The sequence below is a fragment of the Uranotaenia lowii genome, chromosome 2 (genome assembly GCF_029784155.1).
Source record: "Uranotaenia lowii strain MFRU-FL chromosome 2, ASM2978415v1, whole genome shotgun sequence".
In the NCBI taxonomy this organism is placed as follows: Eukaryota; Metazoa; Arthropoda; class Insecta; order Diptera; family Culicidae; genus Uranotaenia; species Uranotaenia lowii.
In genome coordinates, this window is record NC_073692.1 from 353,303,712 (window position 1) to 353,323,463 (window position 19,752).

Sequence of the window (19,752 nt, forward strand, 5' to 3'; positions counted from 1 at the left end):
CTTCACCGTACAGCAGTTCGTGAATAAGCAGAACGACAGAGTTTGGTTGCCAGACAGATCACGAAGCCATGCCGACTTGCTGACGGCCACCCGGCCACAGAAACCAGCATCGGTGATGGTTTAGGCCGGAATCACCCTTGATGGTCGGACTCCGCTGGTTTTTGTCCCTGAAGGAGTGAAGATCAACCAAAATACATAATACATGAATAGACATCTCGTGGCAGCCTGGGATAAAATACCACAAGAACACCTGCGGGCCTCATACGATGCGTTCCTCGAACGTCTGCAGCGAGTCGAAATTTACCAGTGAATTTAAAAAAAAGTAATTTGATTTCAAGAGAAATTTAATGAATTTGAAATAAAAAACTGGTTGTTTTGATGAATTTATATGTTTATTTCAATGTAGCACTTCAATTGCCGGACCTTGTACAATCAATAAGCTTTAGATTCATCATTATAAGAAATTTGGCCCATATTTAGCCATGTAAGTTTTGTTAGTCTTTTTAAAGTTTTAATTGAGATTATTCACTGTGTTTATTGTTTTCATATTATAGAAAAACTAATTGGTATAAAATTTTAATTGATAAACATTCATAGCAATTTCTTTTGATTGCCTCCTAACACGAAAAACATTTCTTTACGCGCCATTTTTAGCAGACTTGAATAGATTTGGCCATATATTTTTAAGATGAAATGATAAAATATTTTTTATCTTTCCCATCCTCCGTCTAATAAAAATCTCTTTTGAAGGTCTTTTCAAGATAAATGATCTCCCTGTACAACGGTATATTAGTGTTTCATTTACTAAGAAATTTCTAAAAAGACTTCCAAATCTTGTTTGGAAACATGAAAATCTTCATTGTTGAAGATTTTTCATATTTTCGATTGTATGTTTGCTTTATTCGCCTTTGAATTTCACTCTGTTTTATGAGTACTTGTTCTTAAATGAAGAAATTTCGATTTATAGTTTTTTGATGTTATTGAAATCAATTTCATCATCATCGAAATCGAAATCATCATCTCTAAACCGAAGTTACCATTATAATGCTGTGAAAAAGGTTTTATTTGAATTATATTTCAGTGTTTCTATTCTTGGACACAATTATCCCATTAATTATTTTGAAGAGTCTTTGCAGTACTAAACAGTTCTACAATAATAAGTTTTCAAATATGGATGGTAGAATAAAACACATTGATGACCAAAAAGGACAAAGTTATTAATTGATCAATTAAATAGAATGGTATGAACCTTAAAATCTCAGATTTAATAATCTTATCAATTTTATAATCCCCCGTTCTATGACGGCTATCAAAGCGTTGAAATTGAAGCCTTCAACTTATAACTCTGAATCTTACCATTTTTTTCCAAAAATATAACAATAGTTGGTTCTTAAAAAGCTGGAATTTATGAAAATTTGTTCATTAGTTTTTCAACCTCAGTCCAATTAGTAATTCAGCTGAAGAAGTTAATTCACTGTTCATTGTATATTACCCCAGCGACAGTACCCGATCAGGAGAGCATATCAAAATAATAACTCAAACGTATCTCACCAAGATATTTACATCTGATTCAGTTATAATTAAGTACTCAAACATTTTGACTTAAAGGTTCTCCAATCTGAATTCTATCTTATTCTGATTGACAGACTTGGTTGGGGTTGAGCTCATTTTCGATGATAAAGATTTGTTTTGGATTGTCCTAAAATAAAATGATTATATCTTATTTTGATATACGTGCAACATTTTCTGAAACACGGACATCGAAGTCAACGGCTCAAACTGTATTTTAATAAGTATTGCTCAACAGATTCATTAAATTGAATCGAATTTTTGGAAAACCAAAAATGGAGCATGGCATGTGGGTTACTGACATTCCACTAGAAAAATTTGTCGAAGCATTCATATCTTGATAAGTTATAATTTTGATAGGATTTGTTCTGCCCAATATCAAACTAAGCTATCTGAACGAGATATAATCTTGATAGGAGCATATCAAAAACTGATATAATTTAGCTATGATCGTATAGATTTTTTAATATAATTTGAGATATTTTAACATCCTACGAGTACTGAATTATAACCCATTCAGATAGAAAAAAATCAGTATCAAAATATCTCATTATGATCTGATTTTGTTTTTCCCTTCTGATCGGGTAGGGACCCGATCAGGAGGGAAAAACTAAATTATATAAAGATGAGATATTTTGATACTAATATTTTTCCTATCTAAATGAGTTATTATTCAGTACTCGTAGGATGTTAAAATATCTCAAATTATATAAAAAAATCTATGCGATCATAGCTCAATTATATCAATTTTAGATATGCTCCTTACAAGATTATATCTCGTTCAGATAGCATAGTTTGATATTGGGCAGAACAAAACCTATCACAATTATAACTTATCAAGATATGAGTGCTTAGGGAAAATTTTCTAGTGGAATGTCAATGAACCACATAATTTGCTAAAACCATGCCCCATTTTTGGTTTCCCAAAACTTGGATTCAATTTTGTGGATCTGTTGAGCGAAACTCATTAATGCACGGTTTGGGCCGTTGACTTCGATGTCCGTGTTTCAGAAAAAGTTGTACGTATATCAAAATAAGATATAATCATTTAATTTTAGGACTATCCGAAAAAAATCTTGATCGTTGAAAATGAGCTCAACCCCATTCAAGTCTGTCAATCAGAATAAGATATAATTCAGATTGGTGAAACTTAAAATCGAAAATTTGTAGTACTTAATTGTAACTGAATCAGATGTAAATATCTTGGTGAGATACGCTTGAGTTATTATTTTGATATGCTCTCCTGATCGGGGAGCATTTTGAAAACCACAAAAATTCTAGTCAATAAATTCCTAACAGGCTAGTTGTATTTTTCAATCCAAAATGTATGTAGGTTCATTATTACATCCAAATACCTCGTACCAGTACCACGTGCTTTAAACAGAAGAAGGAATGGAATCACCCGCCAAAATTTGCCCTTTCATATTTTTAATGCTTAGCAAGCTTTGATTTGCTTTCAGTACACGTGAACTCTGGATGCTCGTTTCTAATGCATGGCCCATGGTGATGGTGAAAAAAAACCCCGCCAAAGAAAAATAAATCGGTTGACAAATGGGTGCCATGACTTTTGGTTCGTGTGAATAAAACCGAAAGTTGTATGGGAGGGTCCCTTTCCTTAGGTGGGAGGGGCTCAAAACTATTACTAAAACCTTACCCTGGTCCAACTACGCCTCTGTACCAAATTTCAGGCTGATCGGTTAAGCGGTGTGGATATGTATAAGGTGCATACAAACAAACAAACAAACAAACAAACAAACAAGCATATATTTATAGTCCAACTCATCTTTATATATTAGATGATATTTCAACCCGATTTCTTGGTCAGAGGTTTATCGCAATGTTCCGAAAATCAATCATTTTCACTGAGCCATGCTTTACTGCATTCTGAGCTAAAGAATCGAAGCAGTCATTTTTTTCTTTTCCATTCAAACCATAAAAACAATCATGCATGACAACGACGCTCCTGTATTTGAAATACTCTTGCAAAACATGATGTGGTAAAGAAGGACGCAGACTATCAGCTATGAACGTCTCGATGATGATTGCCTTCCTCGATGATTTTCTACATTCTAGGATCACAACTGATATGTATCAGTTTTGAGCGGTACTGGAATTTTCTGATACGTTCATGATCGTCTATCAATACCAAACGTTAAACACAATGATGCGTGGATAGACGTTCGTGAATGTTTGTGGGAGCGACGTTCAAAATGTATCATCAAGTATGTCGATCACCTTTGAAAAGCCACGTGACAAATAGCAACGGTAGCCCTCGATGGGGCATAGTATATTTTCTTGTATCGAGTTAGTGATGATGTTCGACAAATATTCAGGTATAAGTTTTCCAGCTTGAAATGAATCCTGATTGCTTTTCTTGAGCGATTTTCCGAACATTGGTTTATCGTAGAGTTTCTGAGCCCTCGGTTCCATGGATTCAACCTGTTTGGTACTCCTTTTTGGCTGCTTCTGCCTCCGATGGGTCTGAAGTCCAATTCTCTCTTTGGCACGCAAAACGTTAGTCGATGAGGTATCTAGTTTTTTAGCCACATCCCGTACTGATGTCCAAGAATGCCGTTTGTAGTTATCCTTAATTTCTTGTCCTTTGTAGGGTCAGCAAAGCCAGGGTTCTCTATATTTTCTTAACCCTTATCCATCGCTTAAAATTTTAACCCGTTCCAGTCCCTGGAGTGTTAATTTGACACTCCTAACTAAAACCAATACATCTCTCTTGTTTCTCAACCTATTTTTTGAAAAGAAGTATTTCTGAAATAGCATATTGTCTGAAGTATTGTGTAAGTATTTCACATTTATTTCAGCTGGTAAAAAATGGAGCTGACTGCCTAAGACTACAAGAATACATCGATTTGTTCGCCAAATCGTGTTCAAACAACCATCTGACCATCAGCATCCCGAAGTGCGCCGTCATCTCCTTTACTTGTAAATCTAATCCTATTGCATGGACTTATAAAATTACGAATACTCCGTTGGAGAGGGTTTCATCTTTCAAGGACCTTGGAGTCATCCTCGACGAGAAAATGACTTTCCATGAGCATTACGCCAGCATCATAGCTAAAGCCAATAGGAATCTCGGGTTCATCACCAGGATTTCCAAAAAATTCAAAGATCCCTACTGCCTATGATCTCTGTACTATTCTCTAGTACGATCCAACTTGGAAACTGCATCGGTTGTATGGAGTCCTTACTCAGCATACTGGATTAAGCGCATCGAAGCAGTCCAATCGAGATTCGTCAAATTCGCCCTCCGATTTCTTCCCTGGAACAATCCTGATATTCTTAGCAAGTTTCACTATGTAAAGTTTAGTTAGATTCTATTTCTTGTTTTCTATTCATGTGGACAATACTGTTAGATGAAATTTCTAATTCAATTACAAATACAAATACAAATAAAGCTTCTCTATTCTCTCTTAGTACTGTGAGCCAGTTTTGGTGAAATAAGCTGCTATTTTAGTGCAGTAACATTACTTTTGAAGTTAACGTAATAATAAATATTATCATTGTGCATGACGTTTGTATGTAATGAAAATGAGATGTTTTTCTTTATTTCACCTGTTCTGTACAGAATATCCTTTTGACAAGTTTCGATAAAAAAAATTTCCTCGGGAGGACCCCCTGAGCCGGGGCGCCCGGGCCATTGCCCCTACTGCCCCCCCCCCCTCTCCTCCTCCTCCTCCTCCTCCTCCTCCTTAATTGGGCCTTGTTAGTTTAAGTAGACAAAAAACAAATCGTGGACTTAAAGAGCTGAATTTGACAAAACGAAAATTACCCAAAGCTGTTCTGATCTACCTCATTTTACGGTGACATTTCTCGCAAGGATAACTGTATGACATTATGCCAATTACATAAATAACTTTTTTTTATTTATTTTTTTTATGCAAATGGCTTATACAGAATGAAACTTATAAATATTTGACATCCTTTCTCGTCGGTGCAGTTCATCTTCGCTGCATTCAGTGCAACAATAAGTGAATGGAACACTCGACTCAAATCAATTTGCAGCAAAAACCACACCCAGCCGCTACTCATCTTTGGTTATAAATAATTGATAACAAACTGATATCACATCTCTCACAATTTTCATTCGTTTGTTCGATCTCAAGAAAATGATTTTAAACGCTCTACAATGTAATAGTCATAAAGCTTAAAAAAACAACTGATCACAACTCACGAGATGATGTTTATAGACAATTTTATGTCTAACATTTATTATTTATAAAAATAGTTCCCTGGTCTGTGAGCGTAAAAACTATTGTAAGAAATGACGTCTTATTCTATTGATTGGGTTCTTCGAAACATCTCCTATAAGAAACTACGGAAAATAAACACTTTAATGAGTTATCAATATTTTTCATACGCAATAAAGCGCCAGTAGACTTGACTGTTAGTAGACGTTAAGGCAAAAGGTGACTCATTCATTGTAGCCATCCACCCCGGCACGGTTTGTCTCATGACATTTTCGACGATTGTTTTATCCGCGATGTCGTCGCCGTCGTCGGAATTAAAAGCTTCAATGAATCCCATTTAACGCTTCAAGTTTATTTTTTTTGCCTCATCTCAGGTGAAGCTGCCTGCCATCACTTGGATTATTGAATTTTAAATTGTTTACAATCAACCGGTGTCATCTGTATATAATGTGAATTGTAACTCTTTTTCCTTGCGCTGTTGAAGGTACCTAATACTGTTTATCATTTGATAGATTTTTTAGATGTATTTACATTTGTTTGACGACAGATACATAATGTTTTTTTTAATTCGTATAAGTTATCAGTATTTAAATTTAATTGTTTTCCAGAACATGTAACGAAGCAAATTTTTGTTCTAAGTTTTGATTTAAAAAAATCTAAAATGAAAATTCGAGATTCAGAGCCTTATAAATCTCTGCTTTTTGGATCTTTCAGAAGGATTCAGAACTTGATTCTATTGCTTGAAGCTTCTAACATTTCCAAACAATTCTTGAACTATTGAGTTCCTTGGCCAGCTACTGTAAGCAATAAAAATAAATAAGCATTGACCCCAGCAATGGAATTCTGTTTCGCCCGAATGTCTGACGCTCGATTATGCCGAGAGAGGCGTCATCAATTAATTGACAATTGTACGCCTCTAGTGTGCTTCGCATATATTTCAGAGCTGGCTGATAGCTGGCAAATGGTCACACCAACCTTCCCGAAGCTTGCAAGTGACCGCTCAATGTCACCGTCATGCCAATCCTACATCCAAATGCCTACATTTCGTCCCACTTAACAGAACCCGATATTCATAGCCAGGCACACCATGCGCAAGCTCGGCCGGGTGTTTTGTTATTGTGGCACCATTCATGTGTGAAATTGCACCGTGCTCCACACGTTTCTGTCACCCCATCTCAGTGATGAAGGTTCCCCATAGGTATTTCGTTAGCATCGCGCCTGGAAGTTTGATGAATGGCCTTGATCGCGAGCTTAACCCCCCCGTCGCTAAATCGGCTTGGGTATAGAATCTTGGGAAGTCCGATAGAGTCATTTGTCACAGCAACTAGGCTATGCAGTTGGAATATTTATATACTTATTTGATGAAGACGTTTCAGAACTTGCATAGGTGTAGCGCAAGAACAATGGGTCACCTAATGAATTGAACACACTGTCGCGACCCCTGAGCTTCGATTGGATCAATGATCGATTCAATGCGCGAGACACATTTCTTGAAGGCTTTTTGATGCTTGGGGTGTAACTAATTTTTTATTACTGTCTCAGATAAGTTCTCAAAAGGGTGCACCCTAATGTTGTTTCATCTATAAAGTGTGATTCTTGATCTTGGTATGGCTTTGCAGTTTTGTTCTGGTGGTGGAATTCAAACCTATCCCAAGACAAACCACAACAGGATGCATTCTTTGTGAAAATGGTCAACAGAAGATAATGGAAAATTTTTATGGCATAAATTCAAAGAATCCATTAAAGTTGCACTCAGACGTTGTTGCTGTTTTAACTCATCCTCAATGGTTGAATAACAGACACCTTCTTCTTACAAAGTGTCCCTGCTTAGGATCCCGATAGGATCATAAAATGTTAATGTATTTGCTATGATGATAATGGAATAAATGTACTTCAGAGGTTTGTAATAATGAATAAACTATTTGCTGCGGTTTAATCCTCAATAAGTCTTTAAATTTTTTGTGAAAGACATTTCAAGTTGAAAATAGTTATTTGAATATTGTTTTGTTTAGTCATCATCATTAGATGTCTCTGAGACCTTCACATTCCCCGAAAAATTACTAAAAACTAAATTTTCTGACTAAAATTTCCGGGTCGGAATTTATTCGTATTATTATAGCTGGTCAATAGGGACTTTAGGCTAACAACCTACTGTTCCCGACTTGAAATTGTTACGGAATCCGAAAGAAATGACCGACCTGGAACTTTGGCGACGACTTTTAGCATGAAAACACGGACACGAATTGGAACTTGGAACGTTTTAACCTTTGCCCAACAAGGGAAACTGGAACAACTTGCTAGAGAGGCTAGCCGCCTCAAGCTTGAAATTCTGGGACTGAGCGAAGTCCGTTGGCCTAATACTGGAGAACACAAGACACAATCCGAGCAAGTCCTGCTTTACTCTGGCATACGAGGAGAACATGCTACTCGGGAACGAGGAGTTGGTTTCCTGTTAAGCCCGCAGGCCTACGCGACCCTCATTAGATGGGAACCAATAAACGAAAGAATAATCGTAGCCAGATTTAGAACACGGGTTAGAAACCTTACAATGGTCCAGTATTATGCGCCAACTGACGTTGCCGATTTGCAGGAGAAAGAGCAGTTTTACAGTCAACTGAACAGCGTGGTGGAGAGAATTCCGAAGGGTGACATTCAAATCCATTTGGGCGACTTCAACGCAAAGATTGGCTCCGACAATCAAGACCTTGAGCGCATCATGGGGCGCCATGGTCTAGGACAGATGAGCGAAAACGGAGAGCTGTTTGTAGAATTTTGTGGCAACAACAACATGGTGATCGGTGGATCGCTCTTCCCCCATCGACCAGCACATAAGGTCACTTGGGTATCCCGAGATGGCCGAACAGAAAGTCAAATCGACCACATCTGCATCAGCCGAAAATGGAGAAGGAGCCTTCTTGATGTCCGCAACAAACGAAGCGCAGACATTGCATCTGACCATCACCTCGTCCTAGGCGAGATACGTCGGGTGTCGATACGACGTCCGCCGGTTGGAAAATCCAGAGGTGAAAAGGGCATACGTTGAACAGCTAAAATCCCGAGCCTCTGAATTGCCGACAGACGGAACAGTCGAAGAACAGTGGTGTGGAATCAAGAATGCCTTTATCACGACGAGCCATGGTACTCTCGGTAAAGTGTGTGGAAGAAGAAGTGAATGGATGTCGGATGAAACTTGGAGGATGGTCGATGATCGGAGAAAGGCGAAAGTCAGGATTGGGCAGGCATGTACCGGGTCAGCCAAAGCAGCCGCCCGCTTACGATATGCGGAGCTGGAAAAGGCAGTTAAACGAGCTTTTAGACGAGACAAGAGAGCTTGAACAAACTCCCTAGCCGAAGAGGGAGAAAGAGCCGCGGCCAATGGAAATATCCGATTACTTTATGGCATTTCTCGCCGCCTCAGTGGTGCAAGGACTAATGCAAGAATGCCGCTGAAAGACCGAGTAGGTCAGTTATTGACCGATCGAACAGATCAGCTCAAGCGTTGGACTGAGCACTTCGAACAACTCTTCCGATTCACGAATAGCGATGGCCAACAGAATCCGCAGCTCGAAGCGCCAACAGTAAGTCGCATAAATGGCGTCAACTCGGAAGCGTCCTCGCTGGCTGAAATAGAAGCGGCAATCAAAAACATGAAATCCAACAAAGCACCTGGGATCGATTGCATCCCTGCCGAAATGCTGAAAGCCGACCCTGCCCTGTCAGCACAAATGTTGCACCGTCTTTTCGCTGACATCTGACATACTGCAACATTCCCGGCCGACTGGATGCAGGGCATCCTCGTAAAGGTCCCTAAGAAAGGAGACCTGACAGAGTGCGGTAACTGGCGAGGCATAACGTGGACAAGCTGGATTCCGATCCGGACAATCATGTGTGGACCACATCACAACGCTACAAATCATACTGGAACAAATCAACGAATTCCAGGACTCTCTTCTGCTGGTGTTCGTTGATTTCGAAAAAGCATTCGACCGACTTAACCATGAAAACATCTGGGCGGCTCTAAGGCAACGAGGGGTCCCAGAGAAACTAGTCCATCTCATCGAAGCACAATACGAGGCATTTTCGTGCAACGTCTTGCACGACGGTGTCTTGTCCGAACCAATCCCGGTAACTGCTGGAGTCATGTGCGGATTTACGGGAGGGGTGATGGGGGTGATCACCCCCCCCCCCTCAAGCGGAAAAAATAAATCATCAGTAAAATGGTCACAAATTTTTTAACTCAATTTATATGAAATATAACTTTTTTACGTGTCAAAATATCTTAACATTGACATTACCATTTTTACGCGTACATAAGAATTCAATAGCTATTTGAAAATATGCTTGAATTGAGTATGCGCATGCATAACTTCGTGTTGGCTTCGGACGTGCGAAAATGATAAAGCTTGCACCTCACTCTTTAAGGAATTTCCTTAAGCATGACAGCAGATTATATTTTTTTTATTAATCGATATCTAGAGTTGTTGTAAGCGCCAGTACCAGAAACATCGGTTGTTAGTGACTAATTCTGAATGATTTCTTGAAAAGGCCTGGAAGAAGCCAACATTTATTTTCAAGTTGATCATAAAGTGATTTCTTATTCATGCATGTTTACCATACTTGATGGTTTAAAAAAAAAAATGTATTGTGTTCACAGACAAAAATTTTCAATAATTGTTCTATTTTCGGCTAGAAATATTCGTGACATAATTCTGACCTTTTCAGTAACACTTTTTAGCTGTGGGAAAGTAACCTCAAAAGCGATCATGTCCTTGAACGAACATCGACGTTTTGTTAACTAAAATTTTGGAGTCGTTCGCATCTACTGCAGACCCATTAGTCTATGAAAGGTGCTGTTTTAAAGGCTCATCCTAAACCTTACTCAACTATTGAGGATATCACAAAGCTTAACATTTGAACTAGACACTGGGTACAATTTTCGTTTCCATACTCCGAGCATTTGAAAAGTCGAAGTGCTAAAAAAGAAAAACGATACGCAAGTGCAATGCATACATTCAAAAGTTGACTAGTTTTTTTCAAAACTGAACAAGGGTTTTTTTGTTAAGTCTGTCCGCTCTTTATAGTCAACCTCACTGGTGGAGTTAATAAAACTGTTCAATTGTTAAATCTTATTATTAAGCCACCGACTTATGGAAATAAATTCTCTTAAAATTATCAAGCTTCTTTATGACATTCCCCAGATTTAGCTAATGCTTTCGAAAATCTTAGATTACTGGAAACAAAATTTGACCAGTATAAACCAGTATATAGACCTGTAACTGCGGTCGAGAAGACTTAGCCCTCGCACGAAGTGTAACCTGTATATGACGCTCATTAGACCGGTTGTTCTCTACGGGCACGAGACATGGATATTGCTCGAGGAGGACCTGCGTACACTCGGAGTATTCGAGCGACGAGTGTTAAGAACCATCTTTGGCGGCGTACAGGAGAACGGAGTGTGGAGGCGAAGGATGAACCACGAGCTCGCGCGCCTCTACGGCGAACCCAGTATCCAGAAGGTGGTGAAGGCTGGCCGGATACGCTGGGCGGGACATGTTGCGAGAATGCCGGACGACTGTCCTGCAAAACAGGTGTTCGCTACGAATCCGGTAGGAACAAGACGAGCGGGGGCGCAACGAGCGAGGTGGTTAGACCAAGTGGAGCGTGATCTGGCGAACGTGGGGTGCCCGAGAAATTGGAGAACGGTTGCTATGAACCGAGTGAATTTTAGGAATTATGTTCGTCAAGTTATGTCGTGAGACGGAATACTATGTAAATAAATAATAATAGACCTGTATCGTGACGAATAATAGAGAAACAGTTTATGTACAATTTAATTATATAAAAAAAACTGCTTCGGGGTGTAAAAATCAATTTAGTTATTGATTACAAGTTTTTAGAGGCAAATCTACCAAGCAAGCCTCTCAAATAAAATAAATTAATTTATAATTACAAGTTACAAGTTTTGATTAAGATTTTAAATAGATTTTCAGAATTGAAATTTTCATTCATTCTCAATGCGAGTTTGAAAAGCTGTCATACTTTAAAACGTAATTCTCAATTCTTAATTTTGGAACATTATATCTATTCATTTGTAGTAGGCATTCCAGATTTTTTCTGTACGTATCCAGGCCGGGCAAATCCGGCACTGTATTTCGATTTATAATGTAAATTAAATATTCCGCCATCAATTTTATAAAGATTTCGTATGAACGGTTGTCCTATGATTTGAATGGGTGATAGACAAGGAACGTTTTTTCTGTGGTTTTTACACTAGGAACATGGAAGTAATCGATATAATCCACCAAATCAAAAAATTATCATATTCATAATTTACTTACTGATCGAACTACTTCTCGAGATTGTTCAAAGCTATCACTCTGGAAATAGCATGGGGTAGTCGAATGGAAACAATCTTCCCAACGGAGCAAAATTCTCTTCCGGATCACGTAAGAATGAACAGAACAAGTCGAGCCCAAAGGCTTCTTCGATTCGAATCGAATCACAAATTTACACTAGAAACGAGTACGTCCGAATTAATTTCTCAACCTTTTCCAAACCATTTGGAACAACTATTACTGGACATTTAAAAATTTTAAATTCCGATTTTTTATTCAAATCACTTTCGGAAAGATCCGCGCGAGACTGAGCTAATACACGCAAAAATATTTTGCGAATGACACCTTTTTTTTTTTTATGAAACAAGTCGCAAAAAAATAATAATACCAGTCAAGGAATATTTAAAGGAGGTAGTGCCGAGGCAGCCTTGCTTTAGTATTAGTACCGCCTGTGACGTCACTGTTGCCAATAATCTGTGAATTTATATGGAATTTTTTCAATGTTTGTTAGCAATTAAAAAAAATTGAAGATTTTTTCAACTTTGAAGGCTCACAATTCTAGAAATATTATTGTTCTTCAAGGCTGATACTAAAAAAGTTGAATGTAGTAATTGTTTTGCTTTAATTCAGACGATTGAAGTTGCTGAGGTATCCTAACTCAAATTGACAAAACTTGATAATTAGTTCAAAATTTTGCTTATAAATGTTGAAATCAGTTAGGTTTGAACCGTTGATAAAATAAAATAACCAAAAATAGTATTTTTCGAATCCAACCACAATCTTTTATTGGAATTTAGTAAACCAAAGTTGCAATGGTTTTATTGGGGTTAATTGTTCTAAATTAGAAATTTATATGGTACACCTTGTTAGATTCAAATCATGACGATGAGGTGCACTGCCATAAACTACCAATCAGACCTTTTGAAAGGGGAAAAATATTATTTTTGCTCGTTTCACATAGAGCATGACTGTGCATTCAATAACAAGTTCAAGAATAATACACACTGCAGTCTATTAAACACAAAGAAACCTCATAGCACAATCAACTAGTGGCCTTACAACATAATCCGAATCAAATGGGATTTTAATTTAGTTCTTTAATGTGTTTAACATTGAAATTTGAGTTCTACCAGTATAAACCTTCGACAGCTTGGCAACAGTGACGTCACGAAAAAAATCCAATATGGCTCTCGGCACTACCTTCTTTCAATATTCCTTGAATACCAGTATAAAAAAAAAGTTTCAATTAAACTTTCTTCGGTATGTTGAAATTTATATTTCAAAGTAAATTAAAATGGTTCGAATTAACTAAATTTTGATAATTCTAGGTGGGAGGGAGCATTGAATTATATAATTTGATTGGTCAAAGTACAACTTTACAGAAGTTCAGAGCATATTCATTTGATCCTTAAAATGTGATTTGTAAAGAAACTTTTCTTCCGAATAATAAATTTAAAAAAAACATGTTTCCTCCATGATAAATTATGGTCATAACACATCAGTTTCCTGAAAAAAAATTAAATTTTAAAATCTGCCGAGTCCTGTCGGGCATCCCTAAATGAATATAACAACAAAGGTGCCATGAATAGTGGTATGAAAGTTGATCAAAATATTTCAACGCATCACCCCTCGCTAAAAGCAAAATTGCAGCTTCGTATTTTTCTCCGTGTTTGTTTTTGTTTTGGTAGGTCAAATTCGGAATTTTTCTGCTGCTGCGCGACCGGTGCATTTTTACTTCGCGACGGTTTTTTTGGGTTTGGTTCTAGTTTTTAAACTAAAAATGTGACACAGTGGAAATATTAGATGGTTTAAAGAGTCTCTTATATCGAAAACTTAAGATCTCAATTTAGGTTACAACTAAAAGGTGCTTCTCATGGAGCCGTTGCGTGGTATTCAAATCTAATGAAAAAAATTATTTTTTTTTTAAATAATGAGTATTCCAAACCCGATCTACGTAACTAACCGGAACGCTCCGAGCGTCAAAACGGATGATCAGTTAAAGCTTCAACCCATTATTGGGACAAATCTAATCGGGTCTAGTTTACCGCACCTCACTCTGGAATCCGTGGTAGAGACGGGAAGATTTGTGCAACTTATCCAAGGTACGAATAAAATTATTGTTTTTTCTTAATTTTTTTTTAATTAAAATTCGTTATATTTAAGCTTCCAGAGTACCAGATCCTACAGGTTCCGGGAAAATTCAAACGCTTGAAAACATTCAACTGAGACAGCCTGATGTTCCACAAGTAGATGGAAAACTTCAATTAAAATCTTCGAATGAAGTGAAGGTTGAGCCCATTTTAACTTGCGATAAACCAAACTCAGAAGGTGTCATCAACAAAAAATCTGTTCTTGAAAAAGAAAAAAATTCGGAAGAGAAACCTAAACCTGTTAGAAAGAAAAAGAGATCCAAAAAACCTCAAGACGAAATTTATGAATGTGACTTTTGCGACAGTCGCTTTAGATCAGTCAACTCTTTGAGGATCCATAAAATTGGTCATTTTACCGAACCGACAGATGTTCAGTCCAAGAAGACATTTGTATGCTCAATCTGTGAAAGGCAATTCTCCCACCAACAAACTCTGGCAGATCACGAGCGGGTTCACCAAAACGATAATCGTTACGATTGCCAGTCGTGTGGCGCTAAGTACACGTCTAAAAGTGGATTACGAAACCATCTGAACAAAAACCTAAGCTGTGATGAGGCTTTCCAGGAAGCAAAGCTTAGACAGAAGAAGCACGAGGAAGAGCTCAAGGAACATGGCTGTGAGATCTGTGGTAAAAAGTATCGACATCGGAAATCACTTCTGGAGCATAGAAGTTTGCATTTTAGGAATAGGCAGTACAAATGCGAAAGGTGTGGTGCGATGTTTGAGACGTCGGGTGGCTGGAAGAAACACGTGGCCAATGGAAGGTGCGAGCTGAGTAAAAGTAAACTAAGAGATGATCGGGGTAAGGTTAATGAGAAAGATGTTTTTATTCCGGAAGCAAGAATTCAATTTCTGGAACGGATTAAAGAGTTAGAGGGGAAGAAAAGAGTCGGTCGGAAAAGTAGCTGCGATGAAGAAATAAATGACGACGAAAGTGATGATGCAGAAGATAAGACTGAAACCTCTCATGATGATGAAATTCCTAATGAAACACTCAATAGGATGGAACCTGACGATCACAATTTCGAAGATCCACATTTGCAAGATAAAACGTCCTCCGTTATAGTCACATCTCCAAAAAAGAACGAAGTAAGTGCGGATTCAATTGTAGAAAGCGGTAATACCCAAGCACCAACGAATGAACACGAATGTCCGATTTGTCACAAATCATTCAGCCGCAAGTTTGTACTAAATAATCACATGCGGCAGCACACAGGAGAGCGTCCATTTCTATGCGACAGTTGCCCAAAAACATTCACCGATCGCTCATCGTTAAAAATGCACGCTGTCGTTCACACTGGCAGTAAACAATTCGAATGTCCGGAATGTCTATCGAAGTTTGCACGCAGAAACGGTCTTCGCAATCACATGACAGTCCACTACAACCTTCCGTGCGATCAATGTGACCAAATGTTTCCTTCTCGCAAAACCCTCGCCCGTCACCTGATCAAGCATCAAGGTGTGAGACCGTTTATCTGCGAAATTTGTTCCAAAGACTTTTGCACTAAGGCAGATCTACAAGCCCATCAGCGAATTCATGCCAATGAAAAACGCTACATCTGCGCTATCTGCTCAGCTCGTTTTAATTGTCCTTCAACGCTGCGGCGGCATCGAAACGTCCATGCCCCACCCGAAACGCGTCCTGTTTGCGAAACCTGCGGAAAGTCATTCTCCTCAAAGCAAGCGCTTCAAAAGCACGAGAACATTCACCTTGGAGTGAAGCCTTTTCAATGTGAAGTTTGTAGGAAGAGCTTCCGAGTAAAGGAGCATCTTCAAGTCCACCTGTGGTCCCACTTGGGCGAAAAACCATTTAAATGTGATCAGTGTCCGAAAGGCTTTGGTACCCGGGGAGATCTGCGGGTGCACCAGCGAAGGCACAACGGTGAGAAACCTTACGTGTGTGGAGAGTGTGGCGAGGGCTTCGTGGTACCGGCTGGTTTGCATCGGCATCTGCAACGAACTGGACATAGCAATCGCAAACCGGAGGCTATCGTTGTAGCAGACTATACGAGGGCTACTTGAGCAAATTTACTGTCCTTTAGTTAATTTAATCGAAATAGGATTTAAACAAATTTGAAGGGTGTATTCGTCATCTGAAACACTCCGAAATCATTTTTCTCGATTTTCCTACAAAGAACCCAAAACCCTTGAAGTTTCGAGAACTCCTTCCGTGGATCCGGTGCTTTTTGTGTTATTGTCCAGAGAACTCGAAAAGGAAAAAGTCATTGCGGCAAGTGCTATTCCGGGCATGAAATTCTAAAACATGCTCAGGGGCCCTGGAAAATTAAGTTTACTGGTAAGTACCTTCAACTAATGCCAACCTTCTACCAAACCTATTAGTAAATTAGTAAAATATCTTTATATAAAAATCAATAACATGTAATGTACAAGTTTGTCCTTTCTGAGCTTTTAAAAAGGGAACTGTAAGTACCTAGCTTGCTTAAGAGGGTTTAAGATAGTCGACGAGCTCAACGGACGAGAAACGAAGTCGATAGAGAAACTAGAGGTGCCGTTCACGAGCAGCAAGGGTTGTACTCAACCGAGCTATTAGAACAAGCAAAGATAATTTCTACAGAGCGTTATGCCAAAGCGTAGATGATAACCCATAACCCTCCCCCCCCCCCCCCCCTCTCTTCTCGTATATTTCCCTAGCTACTCGTGGGACTAAACATGAACCAAAACAACAACAACATCAAAAACAGAAGGAATTTCGAAACAACTGACGTTAGCTCGGACGAAGGAGGAGAAGGTAGAAGAACGCAGACAGAGGTCTTTGTTAAAAGAGGACTCCTTAGGTCTCCTTACTAAGCAAAGTAGTAAAGGAGCTAGGAAAGGAGATTGGCAGGGAGGTTGCCAAGGAAGCGGGGAGAAGCCCGGCCGCAGATGGGTTCACTGAAATTACGGACATCACCCTGACCAGTGGCTTTGTAAAATTTTGGCCAGGAAGCCGCCCAAAATCCATCTTCACATACGTTTCGTCATCCATGAGGATGCTTCGTTAGAACAGGTTTCCCAGATATCGAGGCCCGGATGCTTGATTTTATCCAAAATCTAAGCAAAATTCCATAACTAATGCATGATTTTTTGAGCTTGTTTAATCGAAAGACACACGTAAACAGTTTTTAGAAATGAAAATTTGAACTGAATACCGCTGACTTTTTCTCTTGAATTTTCATGAGAAAAGCATGGATTTTGTTCAGATTTGCCCGGATATATTGCCCGAAAAATTTTAAAATCCAAAGCCCGAACTTTGCGAGGGTTTTGGGTAGAAATTCCTAGATTTGCTCAACCCGTAAACGCCTAGAAAATATTCTGGAAAACTCAGGTATGACGTATGTATATGATAATTATAAATTTTTTGATAAACTTTTTTCAACTAATGAAAAGAGAAAAGTCAGGGAAAATTTGGATTATTCGAAGTAAAAGTTTTTTAGATGTTATGCTGACAAACCACACCAAATCCGATAAATAAATTGATAATAAAATTTTAAGCAATTGATAATAAGATTTTTAACAATATATTTGATTTGTGCGCTACGAAGAATTTGAGTATAATGCTTTTGTGCTCTTTGATGACTGTTTGGAGGTTTATTGCATACTCAAAGGCGCATTTTGTGTTTGTTTACCGCTTTAAAATGTGGTAAACATACTTCAAATACATAAACAAACAAGTTCATTTTTCTGAGTTAATAGCTCTCATTAAAAAAGAGTACATTTCGTAAAATTTCACAAAAAGAAGAGTACGCCCATTTTTCGATCGGAAAAGAGTACATGTACTCTTAAAAGAGTACGTATGGTAACCCTATTCTACATTCTACTTCAACGTCCAGTTTGGTTGCTTTCACGGAAAATAATAAAAAGGTAAAATTTACCGAGACAGCAAAGGTGAATGCTCGCAAAAGCCAAAAAGGTAACTTCTTCCTATTCGAGGTGAAACTCACCTCACAGCGAGGTAAAATATACCTGAAACGAAGAATGAAAAAAGGTACAATTCACCGAGAAAAAATGTGAATCCAAAAAAGGTAAATTTCACCTCGTAGCGAGGTGAAGTTCACCTGAATTGAGCTGAATCAAAAAGTATAATTCACCTAGAAAGAAAAGTAAATCCATATAAGGTAAAACTTACCTCGTAGCGAGGTGAAGTTGACCTGGATTGAGCTAAATAAAATGGTACAAATCATCTCGAAAAAAAGTAACTATTTGACGAATCCGTTTATTGAGGTTAAGCTGTTTTGCGGTTGAGGAACAAGTTCTGCTTCGTGCACAATATGTGAAAATCGGAACAAAATGGTACACTCAGAAATAAATAAAATATCAAACAGTTATATTTTAGGTATTTTCACATATCTCCCTCTTTACGCACACGGATATTTCTCATGGTGTAATTACTGGGATATTTCTCACTGGGAAATATTTCTGCGATTAAAATTTATGCATTGAGAAATGTTATGGAACGACATCTGGTGGTCAGAAATAAAAGTTTGAGCCGTAACGTAAAGGCAAACGCTTAAAGCAGAAATAAACAGAAAAACCAAACGAAAATCGTTTGATTTTCGTCCATGTTCTATGGTCAATGTGCATAATTGACCATAGCATAAAAACATGTGCATTTCGCTGGTAATATTACATGCTGCAATTGAGTCCATCCTTTTTAAATACGATTCAGATAAATATTTAAAGAGAATGGAATCTGCATGCAGTCAAGTTGAAAGGCATTTAGCAACTGAAGAATCTAGCATGTGCTCATACCCGTTTAGTTGGGACTCAAACGCACAAAGCGTTTGTTTGAACAAAATAATATATAATTTCTCGGTTATTAAATTTTATGCATTGGATCATTACACACCAAGAAATTATTCGGATGCATAAATTTAAATATCTGAAATAGTTATTTTTTAATATTTCTGGATATTAATGTCAGAGAAATATCGGAGTTATTGAAATATAATAATTTTCATATTTTTTTCATTTCTGAGTGTAAGTGTTTTCTTAGATTTCATTTAGTTGTGCTGGTTCTCTTCATAATACTTTGCTTTTGTTTCAGATCGGCCCACAGAGCTTCGTGTTGTATTCCCGTCAGCCTTCAGATATTATTCCGGACAAGCCGGACCTGACAAGCTTGGCGAACAAAGGACTTGCCTCAACAATTTTTAAAGAACACGGTGATATATTTCAAAAATAAATATTAGGTAACTCCCTATTTATTTCAAATAAATACCAATTTTTTCATGAATTGTGTTTTTTTTTTAATTACTTATTATTGAAGAAACCAATCAGACAAACAAGCATTTACCTTTTATATCAGTGAATGGGAAAACGGTATTATTTACTATTTTGCTAGGTGAATGAGAAAATGGTAAAATCTACCTTTTTGCTAGGTGAATTGAAAAAAGGAAAAATTTACCTTTTTGCTAGGTGAATGAAAAAAAGGTAAAATTTACCTCGAAAGAGGGGTGGAAAAAATTCACCTCGCAAAAAGGTAAATTTTACCTTTTT

The 19,752-nt window shown here is 37.9% G+C and overlaps 1 protein-coding gene across 1 annotated transcript; it reads left to right on the plus strand.

The window, feature by feature from the left end:
- The first annotated feature begins 13,831 nt into the window (after nucleotides 1–13,831).
- On the plus strand, nucleotides 13,832–19,479 carry LOC129749706 (zinc finger protein 271-like). The gene is made up of 3 exons (XM_055744758.1): nucleotides 13,832–14,208; nucleotides 14,270–16,552; nucleotides 19,301–19,479. Exons 1-2 carry the CDS (start codon nucleotides 14,037–14,039, stop codon nucleotides 16,276–16,278), a joined length of 2,181 nt encoding a protein of 726 aa, XP_055600733.1. The 5' UTR covers nucleotides 13,832–14,036; the 3' UTR covers nucleotides 16,279–16,552; nucleotides 19,301–19,479.
- Nucleotides 19,480–19,752: the final 273 nt, after the last annotated feature.

Coding starts and splice junctions, on each gene's coding strand:
- LOC129749706 (XM_055744758.1), top strand. CDS start 14,037: ATGAGTATTCCAAACCCGATCTACGTAACTAACCGGAACGCTCCGAGC. Junction 14,209..14,269: donor ATTTGTGCAACTTATCCAAG/GTACGAATAAAA, acceptor GTTATATTTAAG/CTTCCAGAGTACCAGATCCT.